The 12,749-nt window shown below is 40.1% G+C and overlaps 1 protein-coding gene across 3 annotated transcripts; it reads right to left on the bottom strand.

Annotated features, from left to right (window-relative positions):
* Positions 1-831: 831 nt before the first annotated feature.
* znf592 (zinc finger protein 592) lies at positions 832-12,492 on the bottom strand. Of its 3 annotated transcripts, XR_014875501.1 has the most exons (10): positions 11,146-11,365; positions 8,493-10,729; positions 7,861-8,039; positions 7,589-7,762; positions 7,342-7,501; positions 4,697-4,960; positions 3,178-3,290; positions 2,955-3,096; positions 1,624-2,871; positions 832-1,592 (listed from the first exon to the last, which is right to left on the bottom strand). XR_014875501.1 is itself a non-coding variant. In XM_085169285.1 (9 exons), the coding sequence occupies exons 2-9, from the start codon at positions 10,707-10,709 to the stop codon at positions 2,371-2,373; spliced, it is 3,750 nt and encodes a 1,249-aa protein (XP_085025411.1). In that variant the 5' UTR covers positions 10,710-10,729; positions 12,133-12,492; the 3' UTR covers positions 832-2,370. The 3 variants fall into 3 exon arrangements, 2 of the variants coding, with proteins under 2 accessions (XP_085025411.1, XP_085025410.1); XM_085169285.1 differs by lacking the exon at positions 11,146-11,365 and adding an exon at positions 12,133-12,492 and having other exon boundaries at positions 832-2,871; XM_085169284.1 differs by having other exon boundaries at positions 832-2,871.
* Between the last annotated feature and the right edge of the window lie 257 nt (positions 12,493-12,749).

Below are 12,749 nucleotides of genomic sequence, written 5' to 3' on the forward strand. Positions count from 1 at the left end.
TCTCTAAATGCATGAGGAAAAAAAAACAGAAAGCTGTACAATGGAAGGATTAACAGCGGTATTAGACTGAGTAATAATACATAACTCACCTGTCTAGTGCTTGCTCGTCTTGTGTTTGTTGGGGAGTTTTCAGAATATGGATGAGGAGCGCCTGCAGGTCTTCCACTCCGTGCAGAGGTCTCACATCTCTGCCTTCAGCTGTATCTTTTATATTCTCAAAGGCAGAATTCACAAAGGAACTATCCACAATGCTCTTCTTGCCCATGAAATGTCCTTATTAAATGAAACATGCAAACTCTCTGTAAATATTGCATTTGCAAACAGAACAAAGAAACAATCATTCAGCCGTGTAATTTTTACTTACCCATTGCCCACAGATTCCCCCTGGGATTCACCTTGAGCTTTGAAACTTTATTTCTCAGCTCAGTCAAATCAAGAGTCATTGAAGTTGCCAAAGCAATGTATGAGATAAGGATGAAAGAAGACAGGAGTCCTCCCCTGCAGATCTTTGTCACAGTGCCTTTCATTTCTCAGATGTGCTTCCAATTAATTTGGAGCTGGTCAATTAAAAGAAATCTCTTCTGTTACTTTGGGTACAGGCAGTTATACTGAGACAGGATCCGCTTAATATTCTAATGGGATGAAGTCATCCATCTGTGGTTGTTGCTTATTGGATGCATGATGCACATTAGAGTGCTTTGTGCCTTTCTGACTTGCTATGACGATTTTAAGCACGTGACCTCGTTGCAAAACTACTGATTATCACACCCCGATTACATTAAATTCTTTCAACCCAGCAGGTCTGTAATGAAAGACAAGACAGAGCAGATCTGTAATTAAATGCACCAATTTATTTGTAAGTACTTTAATGTAACAGCAAGGCACGTAGGCCACTGCATGCTGAACAGATGAAATGGCTTAAGAAATGCTGTAAATCCAAGTTTAATTGGCTACTGTAGGTACACAAATTCTTAACCAAGTCGTCACTGTACACAGTATCAAAAAATACAAATATCTTTCGACAAGCATTACAAAAAGACAAACAGTGAACAAGTAATTCCTCTCAGCCCCTGCAGGTAAGCAGCTGCAGTGTGGTAATTCGAGGGCTTACGGAGAATCAAAGAGCTCACACAGCACTTTCATAGAAAAGTTCACTTGTCAGTTGAGTCAATATGACCATAAAAAGACTTAATGTCATTCCCAAAATAATTTATAAAATTTATTAATGCGGGATAATACATTTTTAAAACTAATTTTTTTACATTGCACTGAGATTAACTGCAACTTCTCGAAGCCTTTCGACGTTTAACAATCACTGCCATTTACCACGGAGGTAGGAACTGTCACGTAGTCAATACAAAACGAGGTGTCGCTTCACATATCAGAGCCTGCAACCGAAAAGTATCCTCCTTTTGCCAAGTGCTAATCTAAGATATTTTTTTATTTTAAGTCACTGCATTCCCATCCATGTTACCAGGTGCTGATTCATAAAACATTAACTCTGACATGCTGATGAATATCACTCTCACACCTTCTCTGGATCATCCACAACAAATGTACCCTGATTTGATGTAACATTGACCGTTCACTTGCTGGAAAAAAAAAACCAACCAACCAACCAACCAAACAAACAAACAAACAAAAAACACTTCTGGCAATTTGAGGTATTTTCAATACAGCAATACTGCTGCAGAACACATGTAATACCTCTTTGTTTCTCCCAAACACGTGAAAGAAAACCCCCAAAGCAGACGGTATAAAATTGTTGTTTTGTTTTTTTTAAAAGGCCAAACCATTAACTTGTAATTACTGCTTTTACATGAACAATCAACTATACTGTGTTTCATAAAAAATAAAACCCTACTAATATTAAAAAAGCAGCCTGAATCATTCAGGATTTAGTGTGAGGTATTAAATAATTTGAAACAATACCTTAAACTCCACCAATACACTGTTACAATAATCAATACCAGACCGTAAAACATACACACATTCCTGAGTCTCCTGCCAGGGTGGATGGAAAATGTTAAGCAAAATATTTTGACAAAAAAAGAAAAAAAACAAAAAACAGAAGGGGGAAATGTTTAACTGTAGTATGAGTGATGAGTGCAGTTATATGTGAAAGGCAAGATTAATATATTACCAACATACAAGGTTAAATTAAAAAACAAAAAAAATAATATGAAAATATTTGTTCTGTATTAAATATATGTATCTGCTAGAATATACTGCACCGCCTCTAAATAGGTTGTCCAAATTAAAGGCATTACATCTTTGTACCACCTGTCTAAAAACATCAAGCATCCCTTATGACTTTCACATGAAAACTGAGGATATTAAAGCAGCTTTAAACAGGAGCTGAGGTGGCTCTCACTGCTGGAGAGAGACTGCTTGTGTCTGAGAGCGAGTGCTCAGATTTAAGTTACAGTCTGTGCTCGTGGAGCAGTGCGGACTTTCTTGCTCTCCGGCCTGTGAGGGATCAGATTTGTTTAGCTGGTGAAACAAATCGTTTTCCTCATCAGATTCTGCTGATCCAGCCGGCTGATTATCCTGCTCCTTCTCTTTAACATCTCCCTCTACTTTTTTCTCCTCTTCCACTGGATCTTTGATTTTGTGTACGATGAAAAGATGTCTATTGAGAGACAGCACGGACGTGAAACACAGGCCACAGTGAAGGCACTGAGGAGTGTTCTCGTCGGTTTTATGCTGAGGTATATGCTGCTGGAACTCTGTGCTGTTGTCTGTGACGAAGCCACACTTCGAACAGCGGAACTGAGTTTTCAGACGCTTAGCTGAAGGAGCCTCGAGACTACCTGCAGGATCCTGAACCTCCATCTGTGTGCCCACATCAGGTGTCGCTGATACAAGCCTCTGGAAATCACAAGTTATGCAGTTTAGACCGGTGAGCAGATTGGAAGCATTTATATTTGTGTTGAGAAATAATATATTCCTACCTTGTCCAAAGCATTTTTGTCTACTTGGATGGGCATTTTTGGCATTTGGCTAAGATCAGGATTTTTTATTCCATGCATAAGGCTGATGTGGTTCTTCAACATCATACTTGACGTGAATATTGTCTTCTTGTCCGTGCAATACCTAACAAACAGGGATGGAGCAACAATTAAAAACTGTTTTGTGGCCAAAGTTACTATTATTTATACATTTTCAAAATCTTACCAACAGGTATAAGTCCTCTTTTTCCCATCATGATCATTGCGAATGTGTCGTCTCAGACTGATTGCAGTGTTGAAAGACAACACACAGTGTCGACATGGATACTTCTTCACGGACTGTTAACAAAAAAAATAAATAAATAAATAATTTGAGGAATGACAAGATGAGCTTAACCGAATTATTTAAGCATCAGTGTTGAAACAGACAATTTTGGATCTAACTGGAAATTCAAACCAGAATAAAAATGCATCTTGCTTATACTGGTTGACCTAAAAACTCTGACCTAGAGGTGCAGGACTCATTTCAGCCCTACTGCTCGTTGGCTACTCACAGCTGTGAAATACTACTGGTCCAACTAATAGTATTTCCCAAACACGTACTCAACTTAGTATTTTTTTACTGGTTCAATTACTTTATTTCCATTACGCACAAAAACAAAATATGTTCATAATAAACCTCATTTACATTTATCAGCATGTAATGCAGAAGTCTGTGCTTAGATGATACAGTTAAATGTTTCACACACACTAATCCAGGATAAATCAGTATACAAAGATACAAACAACATGTTCAAAGAATAAATAATGTTCTATAAATAAATGATAATGACAGTAAGTGCAGTGAGTGTCTCATCTTTGGATGACAGATCGTGTAATCTTTGTCATCCAACTGGTTCCCTATTTATTACGTTTGTTTTTTCCATGATTTTGATGTCACCCCTCACCCACCCCTTCTATTTTTTTTTTTAAATTTAACTTGAGTCACAGTTTACAGCACAGGGGACTCTCATCACTTCTGCTATTTTTATCTTCTATATTTTTTATTTTATTCTGTATTTCATTCTAACAAAACAAACTAGGAAAAAGTGTTTGCTTTGAGAACGTTATTGTTTCAGTTTCTTGAGCTGAAAATTCTGTGCTATTTTGGTGTAGTGATGCAGCTTTCTCCATGATCCATCTCGAGCTAAACATGTTGCATAGTAATATGTATAACAGTATGGTAAAATATGTAAAGCAGTATAGTAAAAAGAAAATAAACAAAACAGAGCAGTGTGTATGGGGAGTAATTTTGCATTTGTACTCATTTGGGAGCAGGGTAAGAAGATTTCTACTCAGTGTGAACTGAGGCCCAATGAGTCTAAAAACTCACTGTGTATCCTGGAGAAAGCAGAGGGTGTGGGAAAAAAAGAGGAGGGTGGTGGTAATCGGCAAGTTGCTCCAGAGTAATACTGTATATTCTACATGACCCAGTTTCAATTCAAAACACAAATTTTACATTCTTAAAAAAAAAAATAATTGTGTTTATATGGAAAAATGCAAATTCAAGGGATTATAACCCAGGTACTACAGTCTTAATACAGGAACGCAGACAAGGCTTTACATGATTTACTGATGTTGCTGTCTGAGCGGTCTTATGTGGCACACTGTCGGTATATCTGTCAAGATTTTAAGACACCAACTCAAGACATAAGAGCGCAACACTTAGTAATGTTTTGCATCAGCAGACGTCAGTGCACCCTTACCTTTCCGTGTGTGGTCTTCAAATGGGAAACGTAGGCATCCCGCTCAGTGAACTGCTGCAGGCACTCGTTACATGTCCATCCAGCGGGTTTCACACGATTTAGGATTTTGCCGTCTTGGTCAGACTTCTCTCTAGTAGCAACTGTCTGTTTAACAGGGTAGTGACTCTTCTGTTTTTGGATAGACTGAGACTCCTGGTGCAAGTCAGCATGCTTAGTTTCTTTCTTCTTCTCTGTCTCTTCACTCGTGTTTCCTACATGCACACCCTGCAGAACAGGAAACACAAAATTCACATTATCATGCTCAAACTTATTTACACAGTAACATTTAACTGTTTCTTTGCTGGTGTTTTAACAAAAGAACACTACTTCTGGAGCATAAGTTAATGATTTCCCGTGTTGCCATTGATTAATTCTTCGATCTTATATATGATCAACCTATCTCTAATAATCGGCTATGTACCACAGGCCTTCAAGGTGGCTGCAGTTAAACCTTTACTCAAAAAGCCATCTCTAGACCCAGCAGTCTTAGCTAATTATAGGCCAATCTCCAACCTTCCTTTCATATCAAAAATCCTTGAAAGAGTAGTTGTCAAACAGCTAACAGATCATCTGCAGAGGAATGGTTTATTTGAAGAGTTTCAGTCAGGTTTCAGAGTTCATCACAGCACAGAAACAGCTTTAGTGAAGGTTACAAATGATCTTCTTATGGCCTCTGACAGTGGACTCATCTCTGTGCTTGTCCTTCTTGACCTTAGTGCAGCATTCGATACTGTTGACCATAATATTCTATTAGAGCGATTAGAACATGCTGTAGGTATTACAGGTACTGCACTGCAGTGGTTTGTATCATATCTATCTAATAGACTCCAATTTGTGCATGTAAATGGAGAGTCCTCTTCACACACTGAGGTTAATTATGGAGTTCCACAGGGTTCAGTGCTAGGACCAATTCTGTTTACATTATACATGCTTCCCCTAGGCAGCATCATTAGAAGACATAGCATACATTTTCACTGCTATGCAGATGACACCCAGCTCTATCTGTCCATGAAGCCAGATAACACACACCAATTAGTTACACTGCAGGAATGTCTTAAAGACATAAAGACTTGGATGGCCACTAACTTTCTGCTTCTCAACTCAGATAAAACTGAGGTCATTGTACTCGGCGCTGAAAAGCTTAGAAATTTGGTATCTAACCAGATTCTTACTCTGGATGGCATTACCTTGGCCTCCAGTAACACTGTGAGGAACCTTGGAGTCATTTTTGACCAGGACATGTCCTTCAACGCACATATTAAACAAATATGTAAGACTGCGTTCTTCCATTTGCGCAACATCTCTAAAATTAGAAATATCCTGTCTCAGAGTGACGCTGAAAAACTAGTTCATGCATTTATTACTTCCAGGCTGGACTACTGCAATTCATTATTATCAGGATGTCCAAAAAACTCACTGAAAAGCCTTCAGTTAATCCAAAATGCTGCAGCAAGAGTACTGACAGGGACTAGAAAGAGAGAGCATATTTCTCCTGTTTTGGCTTCCCTTCATTGGCTTCCTGTTAAATCCAGAATTGAATTCAAAATCCTGCTCCTCACATACAAGGTCTTAAATAATCAGGCCCCATCTTATCTTAATGACCTTGTAGTACCATATCACCCTATTAGAGCACTTCGCTCTCGCTCTGCAGGCCTACTTGTTGTTCCTAGAGTATTTAAAAGTAGAATGGGAGGGAGAGCCTTCAGTTTTCAGGCCCCTCTTCTGTGGAACCAGCTTCCAGTTTGGATTCGGGAGACAGACACTATCTCTACTTTTAAGATTAGGCTTAAAACTTTCCTTTTTGCTAAAGCATATAGTTAGGGCTGGACCAGGTGACCCTGAATCCTCCCTTAGTTATGCTGCAATAGATGTAGGCTGCCGGGGGATTCCCATGATGCATTGAGTTTTTCCTTTCCAGTCACCTTTCTCACTCACTATGTATTAACAGACCTCTCTGTATTGAATCGTATCTGTTATTAATCTCTGTCTCTCTTCCACAGCATGTCTTTATCCTGTCTTCCTTCTCTCACCCCAACCGGTCGCAGCAGATGGCCGCCCCTCCCTGAGCCTGGTTCTGCCGGAGGTTTCTTCCTGTTAAAAGGGAGTTTTTCCTTCCCACTGTCGCCAAAGTGCTTGCTCATAGGGGGTCATATGATTGTTGGGCTTTTCTCTGTATCTATGAAGCGCCTTGAGGCGACATTTGTTGTGATTTGGCGCTATATAAATAAAATTGAATTGAATTGAATTGAATTGATTGATCTGTATCAGGTGTATGGTTTTAAAGGTTTAAAAATAAAAGTCAACACGATAGGACACAGCACCTTACTTTTACTGGATGCACTTTATAACTCTTCTATGGACTAAGGAACCTTTTTTCCTGACAACTTTAGCACAAATCATTTTAGATAAGAAGTGTGGCCGCACATATAAACTCCTATAGGCATCTTAAACTCCTAAAGGATCACTTGCAGGGAATATATTAAAAAAATACTGACAACCATCAGTGCTACACCTCACCAGTGCTGACCGACCACCTTTTATGTCTGAGAGGTAAAAATGATAAACATGTAAAGCATCTAAATAAAATGCATATATTTAATTCTAACCTTGAAATGCTGCATTAATAGCAGCTTTTGTGGAAAGACTGAGTTGCATTCTGGACACTTGAATACAGACGTAACACGCTTGCTGGAATTCTGATAGAAATGCTGAAACAGTAGCTGCTTTTTCTTGAACATTTTCTCACAGGAACACTTTAAGATTAACCTGCAAAAAGAAAGCAAAAACTGTTAAAGCAGCCTATGAGGAGAAGCCCACAGTTTTCAACCGTCAGGTCATGAGATGTTAACTTACTCTGGAGTCGTTTTGCTAGTACTGTGTTTATTTTTCAAATGCAGTTCACAGCTGTCGGAGGTCTTGAATGCAACCGGGCAGATGGAGCACTTGTACAAGACCTCACAGTGTTTTTCTTCGATGTGAGTCTTTTGTCCTTGAAGGGTCCGGAAAACCATATCACAGTGAAGACATCTGGAAGAAAAGGAAAACATAATTGTTGCAACAGTGCACTGTACACTGTGGGGGCGGTTTAAAAAAAAAAACCCTGCATTTCTTGCCAAGTTACTCACTTGTACCAAGCCTTGCGAGCATAGTGCAGGCAGTTTTCCCTGACGTGCTTTTGGATGTCTGCAGAACGACACAGGGCACCACACTCAGGGCAGCAGTAAGGGGACTTATGTGCATGAATGCGTAGGTGAGCTCTGAAGCTGCACTTGTTGGGCAGCAGCATTGAGCAAACTTTACAGATCTGGTATTTCACAACAGAACAGAACAAAAAGACAGTTTTGAGTGGAAAACAAACAAACAGTGGTGCCATTAAAAAGGACAAATCTGGTGATAGAGAAAATACATTTGTTTTTATAGAAAATAATCCAATTAACAGCTACAATGAAGTAAGTAATTATACAAAGCAGTATTCTCTCTATAGCTAGAATAAGCTTACTCATCTGTACCTCAGTAATCAATCAGAAACAGATCAGATAAATTATCTACAAAGTGGCACCAGGCATCGTGTTGCTTCATTATGATAAATCTATGCCCTGAAGCGCACTTTTCTACTTTGATTTGAGTGACTTTTACAGATTAAAAACATTTAAGAGTAAGCACTAATAGGCTTAGATACTTGCTAAATTCTGCAAGGTGGTCTTCTCAAGTGATTTGTTGTCACCCTTATACTTGAATATGTCAATCAGCTACTCACCAGTTCTTCTGTATCTTCTGACAGCTTCTGGTAATGGCCTGCGAGTGCTTTGTAGTCAGGCAACTGCTTGTTACACTCCAAACAACGGAGTCGATGGCGGATGACGCTTTCCGGATACAAGGGCAGGACAGGCTCACTTTTAGGCAAGACTAATGGCGAGGAGTAAGTGCCCACACTAACCAGTTCACTACTCAGGGGTACAAACATTTTTTCTTCTGCTATGGGCTTCAAATTGAGCTGTGTGCACTGCATCACTGTGCCACCGTTCTTGTGTTCCCTTGCATGAGCCAACAAGGCACACTTGTTAAAAAACACCAAAGTCTTTGCGCAGTGTGTACATCCTACTTCAATGTGGACACTCCTCCTACTGTAATGAAATGCGAGGCTCTTCTCCACCCCAAAGGAGTCCCCACACTCGAGGCAGCAGTATCCATGTGGTGGAAGGTTGATATTGGTTCCCGGAGGTGGGTTCAAGTTTGGCACATATGTAGGCACAGGGTTGGCACTGTTCAACAGTCTGTTTAAAGTTCCTGCAGATGGGTTGGGATTAGACATGCGGGGATAAGAATTGGCTGTTTTGACCTGATGCACTAATGGGACAGTACTGTACACTGTGGAGGAGAGTGTGCGTTGACTTTGTTGATAGGAGGTGGTTCGTGCAGCTACTGAAGCAGCAACGCTGTGAGGGACAAGGTTTAGACTAGCTAAGTGCATTGCTTTTGGAAGGAAGTTTGTGGTAGTTGCATGGCCTGTAGTGGCTGATACTCTCTTTGGTTTGTGCACTTGATGTGCGGCAGATCTTTTGACTTTAGTATTACGGACTACTGGTGCAGAGCGCATTATACCTGACCTCTGGGAGTTTTCCTCCGACTTCCTGTTTGAAACTTTTGCCGAAGCTGTATTGGCTGTATTACCTTTACTTGGCACCCCAACAACACCATCAGGAGCTTGAGACTGATGTGGAGATGCATTACAGTATGAATCATCACTAATCATACTCTGCGATGGAGAGGATTCGTAGGCAGAATGCACTTCGTCATTTTCTGAATCTGGGAGCACACTGGTGACGGTACGCTTGATCTGCCCAGATGTGGTTTTAATGGTCTTAATCCTGACCTTAGGTATGGCTGGAGGTGAACCAGATACCACTGCAGGGGATGCTTTGCCACTACTGTCACTGCAGATACTCACAGGGCTATCAGGTGGTTTCCTTAATCGTTTTACTGCTTCAAGTGGACTTCTGGGGCTTCGTGGGGATATGGGGACCTTGGGGCTAGCTTTCATGCAGTCACTTTGAACAGCTGGGGATTCTCTGTGATCTGTCTGCTCATTGGGATCTTTTCTAGCATTCAGAGCCACCAGAGCATCAAGACAAGACGATAATTTACATGTCTGTGACTTGACATGTGGATAAGGGACAATAACTGGTGGTGCTCCTGAATTGCAGTTGGTTTCAGTGAAGTTCTGGTTTCCTAATTGTGGAGGAAATTCACTGTGTAGTCCAGGTGTTTTCTCTGCTTCACTACTACCACAGATGTCAGAAAGCTCCTCGCTTCTACTACTTTCTGCTCCTTTAATCCTCTGTATGCTTTCGTAATTATTAGAGTCCTTGGAAGAGTTATCAAACATGCTAAGGTCCATTCTTTTGGGATTGTGACAGACTGAAGTGTCCAAAACTGAAGCTTCTGGGAAACATAGTCTGTCTTCGTTTGGAACCATTTCCTCTCTGCTTGACTGGGTGTTTTCATGCTCAGGACTGGAGACTGGACTTAAATCTGAAAGTGCCTGAGGAAACAATGGTGCCTCATCGGGTATAGGTGGCTTTCCAGAAAGCTCACTTGAAGCCCTCCCATTCAATGTGGACACAAATGATTTGGAGAAGCTGGTATTAGTTGTCTCAGCAGAGGTCACAGAAGTGTCTTGTTCCCTAAATCCATTTTGCAATGTTGGTCCCGAGTGAAGTCTATCACCAAATTCTTCAAGTAACTCCTGCCGACTAGTATTTTTCACAATAACACTTACAGCTGGGACATCTGAGGGTAGTATAGCTTGGTTAGTCAGTAAGCTGTCATCCAGACACATCTCTGTGTGTTTCAGCTGACTTTCTGCTTCCTCATGACTTCCCTGGATGGGCTCTTTGGCATCCAATCCAGTGGCATCTGGGATGTCAAAAGCTGCCAAGAGATCATCAAAATCTGGGGTCTTCATGTCACCCATGGCCGTACAGTCTCACAAACCTACAGAAAGACGCAGCTGTGACTTAGCATGTGCTTAAAGAACTGTTAAAATAAAAAAAAATTAAAAAAAGAGAAAAAAGCTGTTTTAGAAACTGACGAGTAACTATTTAGCAAATGAGACGCGTCATATGTCAACGCTAGCTTTAGCCAGCAAGCTAAACGTGGGCAAAATCTCCAGCGCTAATGCTAAATATGCAATAAAACACGCACAACACAAGCGATTTAACAGATAGTCCAGACTTTAAACCCACTCACTGGACAAATTATATGACAGATGCACACAGGCGCCAGCTAACAAGTTAGCTGTATAATGTAGCTAAGCTAGCGAGTTAGCCCCTATCTTAGCAACATGCTACAGCGTAAATAATTCAGCGAAACGAGTAAAGTCGTCACGTAATGATACACAGGGTGCTCACCATTTGATCCGAGTGTGTTAAACAGCTCTAGTAAACTAGCTACTCAGCCATTTAACTGTCTGCACAAAATATTCGCAAGCTAGGCTAGGCTGTTTTAATGTTTCATAGCTAGGCTACAAGCTACTAACGTTAACTTCCTTTTCCTTAGTGGGAGATTGAAACCCTCGGCGCTGTCTTACAGACCTGAGGTTGCGGCGGGGGTGACTGCTTTCAACGACAGTAAAGGTCCACTAAAATATTTATTCAGGTTCAGGACGGAGTTACAACTCACAAACGAAGAAGCTTCGGTGTTCGGTAAGGTTGGGTAATGCTAACAATATTAAAATTTAATGCAAATAAAAACCTTGAGTCTGGGTGAATGTAGAGCTGGGCGATATAAGATTTTTTCATATCACCATATGTTTTTTTCATTTCAGGCGATAACGATATATATCACGATATAAACCAAATAACTATATTTGTAAAATTTCAATGTGCCGTTGCTCACAAGTAAAATGTGAAATAATCAGCAGCTTGTTTTGATTTAAATATTTATTTCCCATAAGTTCAACAGGATAGATGTATTTAAGGAACATGAGACTTTTTCAGATAAATAAAGACAAATATTGCAAACTACACAAAAGGCAGCCGCTAAAGCGTTTAAGTTTCAAAATAGAACAAACAAAACAGACTACCAAAATGTCAATTCCACTTAGAAACAAAATATTAATTCTAAAAATAAATCTTAGTTTGTTTTACAGAAGAACAGAATTGACTAACTTTTGTCAATATCAAATAAACTGAGAACTAAAAGGAAATTCTCAATCTCTCCTTGTTGTATAGCTTAGCTTTTCAAACAGTTTCAACAGTTACTTTAGTCTGACAAAAGCCGAATGTCGAATTAGCGCTTCCAGTCAGAAAGTGATTTATTGTATTTCCAGACTTGCTTTCGGCACAATTTACAGTGCGCTACTCTGTTTTTTGTCAGACTTGAAATAGCCGAAATACCTTCACACTACAGAATTTCTATGGCTCTTCCATTCGACAAGCTCTCCGGCATTGGAACCATCATCGGTTTTCTCTTCGGTAAACTTCGGTCACGCTCTCAGTTGATTTTTCTCTAGTCGGCACACATTTCCTCCATTACCTGGGCGGCACAGCGGCTGGCTGCTTCCCAAACAAATACACATGTGCGGCTTGGCACTTGTGCTGTAAGTAACAAGTCACGTGACGTGACGCTGCGGCTGTGATTGGTTCGGCTCTGCGCTAGTTAATTTGGATTGGCTGTTCTTCTTTTCTTTTTTTTAAGAGGACAAGAGAGATGAGGCCTATCGCAATAGTTTAACTTTTCTATGAGAAAAAGTTATTTCGCAATACATATCGTTATCGTTCTATCGCCCAGCTCTAGGTGAATGTATAATGAGGCACTAAATACTAATAATATTGCAAATGCAAACAAATAACATTATTATAGGTGTCGGAAAGCTTGTTTCGAATTTTCTAAAGCTCTTGTCTTTGGTTAATGAAAAGTAAACACAGAAATATAGCCTTGTCCTCCTAATTTGGGTGAATTTTAAAGAAAAATTCAAGCCCCAAACGACCCAAAATGCAAAAACAGTGCCTTT

This window comes from Neolamprologus multifasciatus, chromosome 7, assembly GCF_963576455.1.
Source record: "Neolamprologus multifasciatus chromosome 7, fNeoMul1.2, whole genome shotgun sequence".
Classification (NCBI taxonomy): Eukaryota; Metazoa; Chordata; class Actinopteri; order Cichliformes; family Cichlidae; genus Neolamprologus; species Neolamprologus multifasciatus.

Excerpts from the sequence above, each read along its gene's own strand:
- znf592 (XM_085169285.1), bottom strand. The coding sequence starts at position 10,709 with ATGGGTGACATGAAGACCCCAGATTTTGATGATCTCTTGGCAGCTTTT. Across the intron at positions 7,763-7,860 it reads GCTCGCAAGGCTTGGTACAA|ATGTCTTCACTGTGATATGG; the intron begins GTGAGTAACTTG and ends CTTTTCTTCCAG. Across the intron at positions 7,502-7,588 it reads ACTAGCAAAACGACTCCAGA|GTTAATCTTAAAGTGTTCCT; the intron begins GTAAGTTAACAT and ends TTCTTTTTGCAG.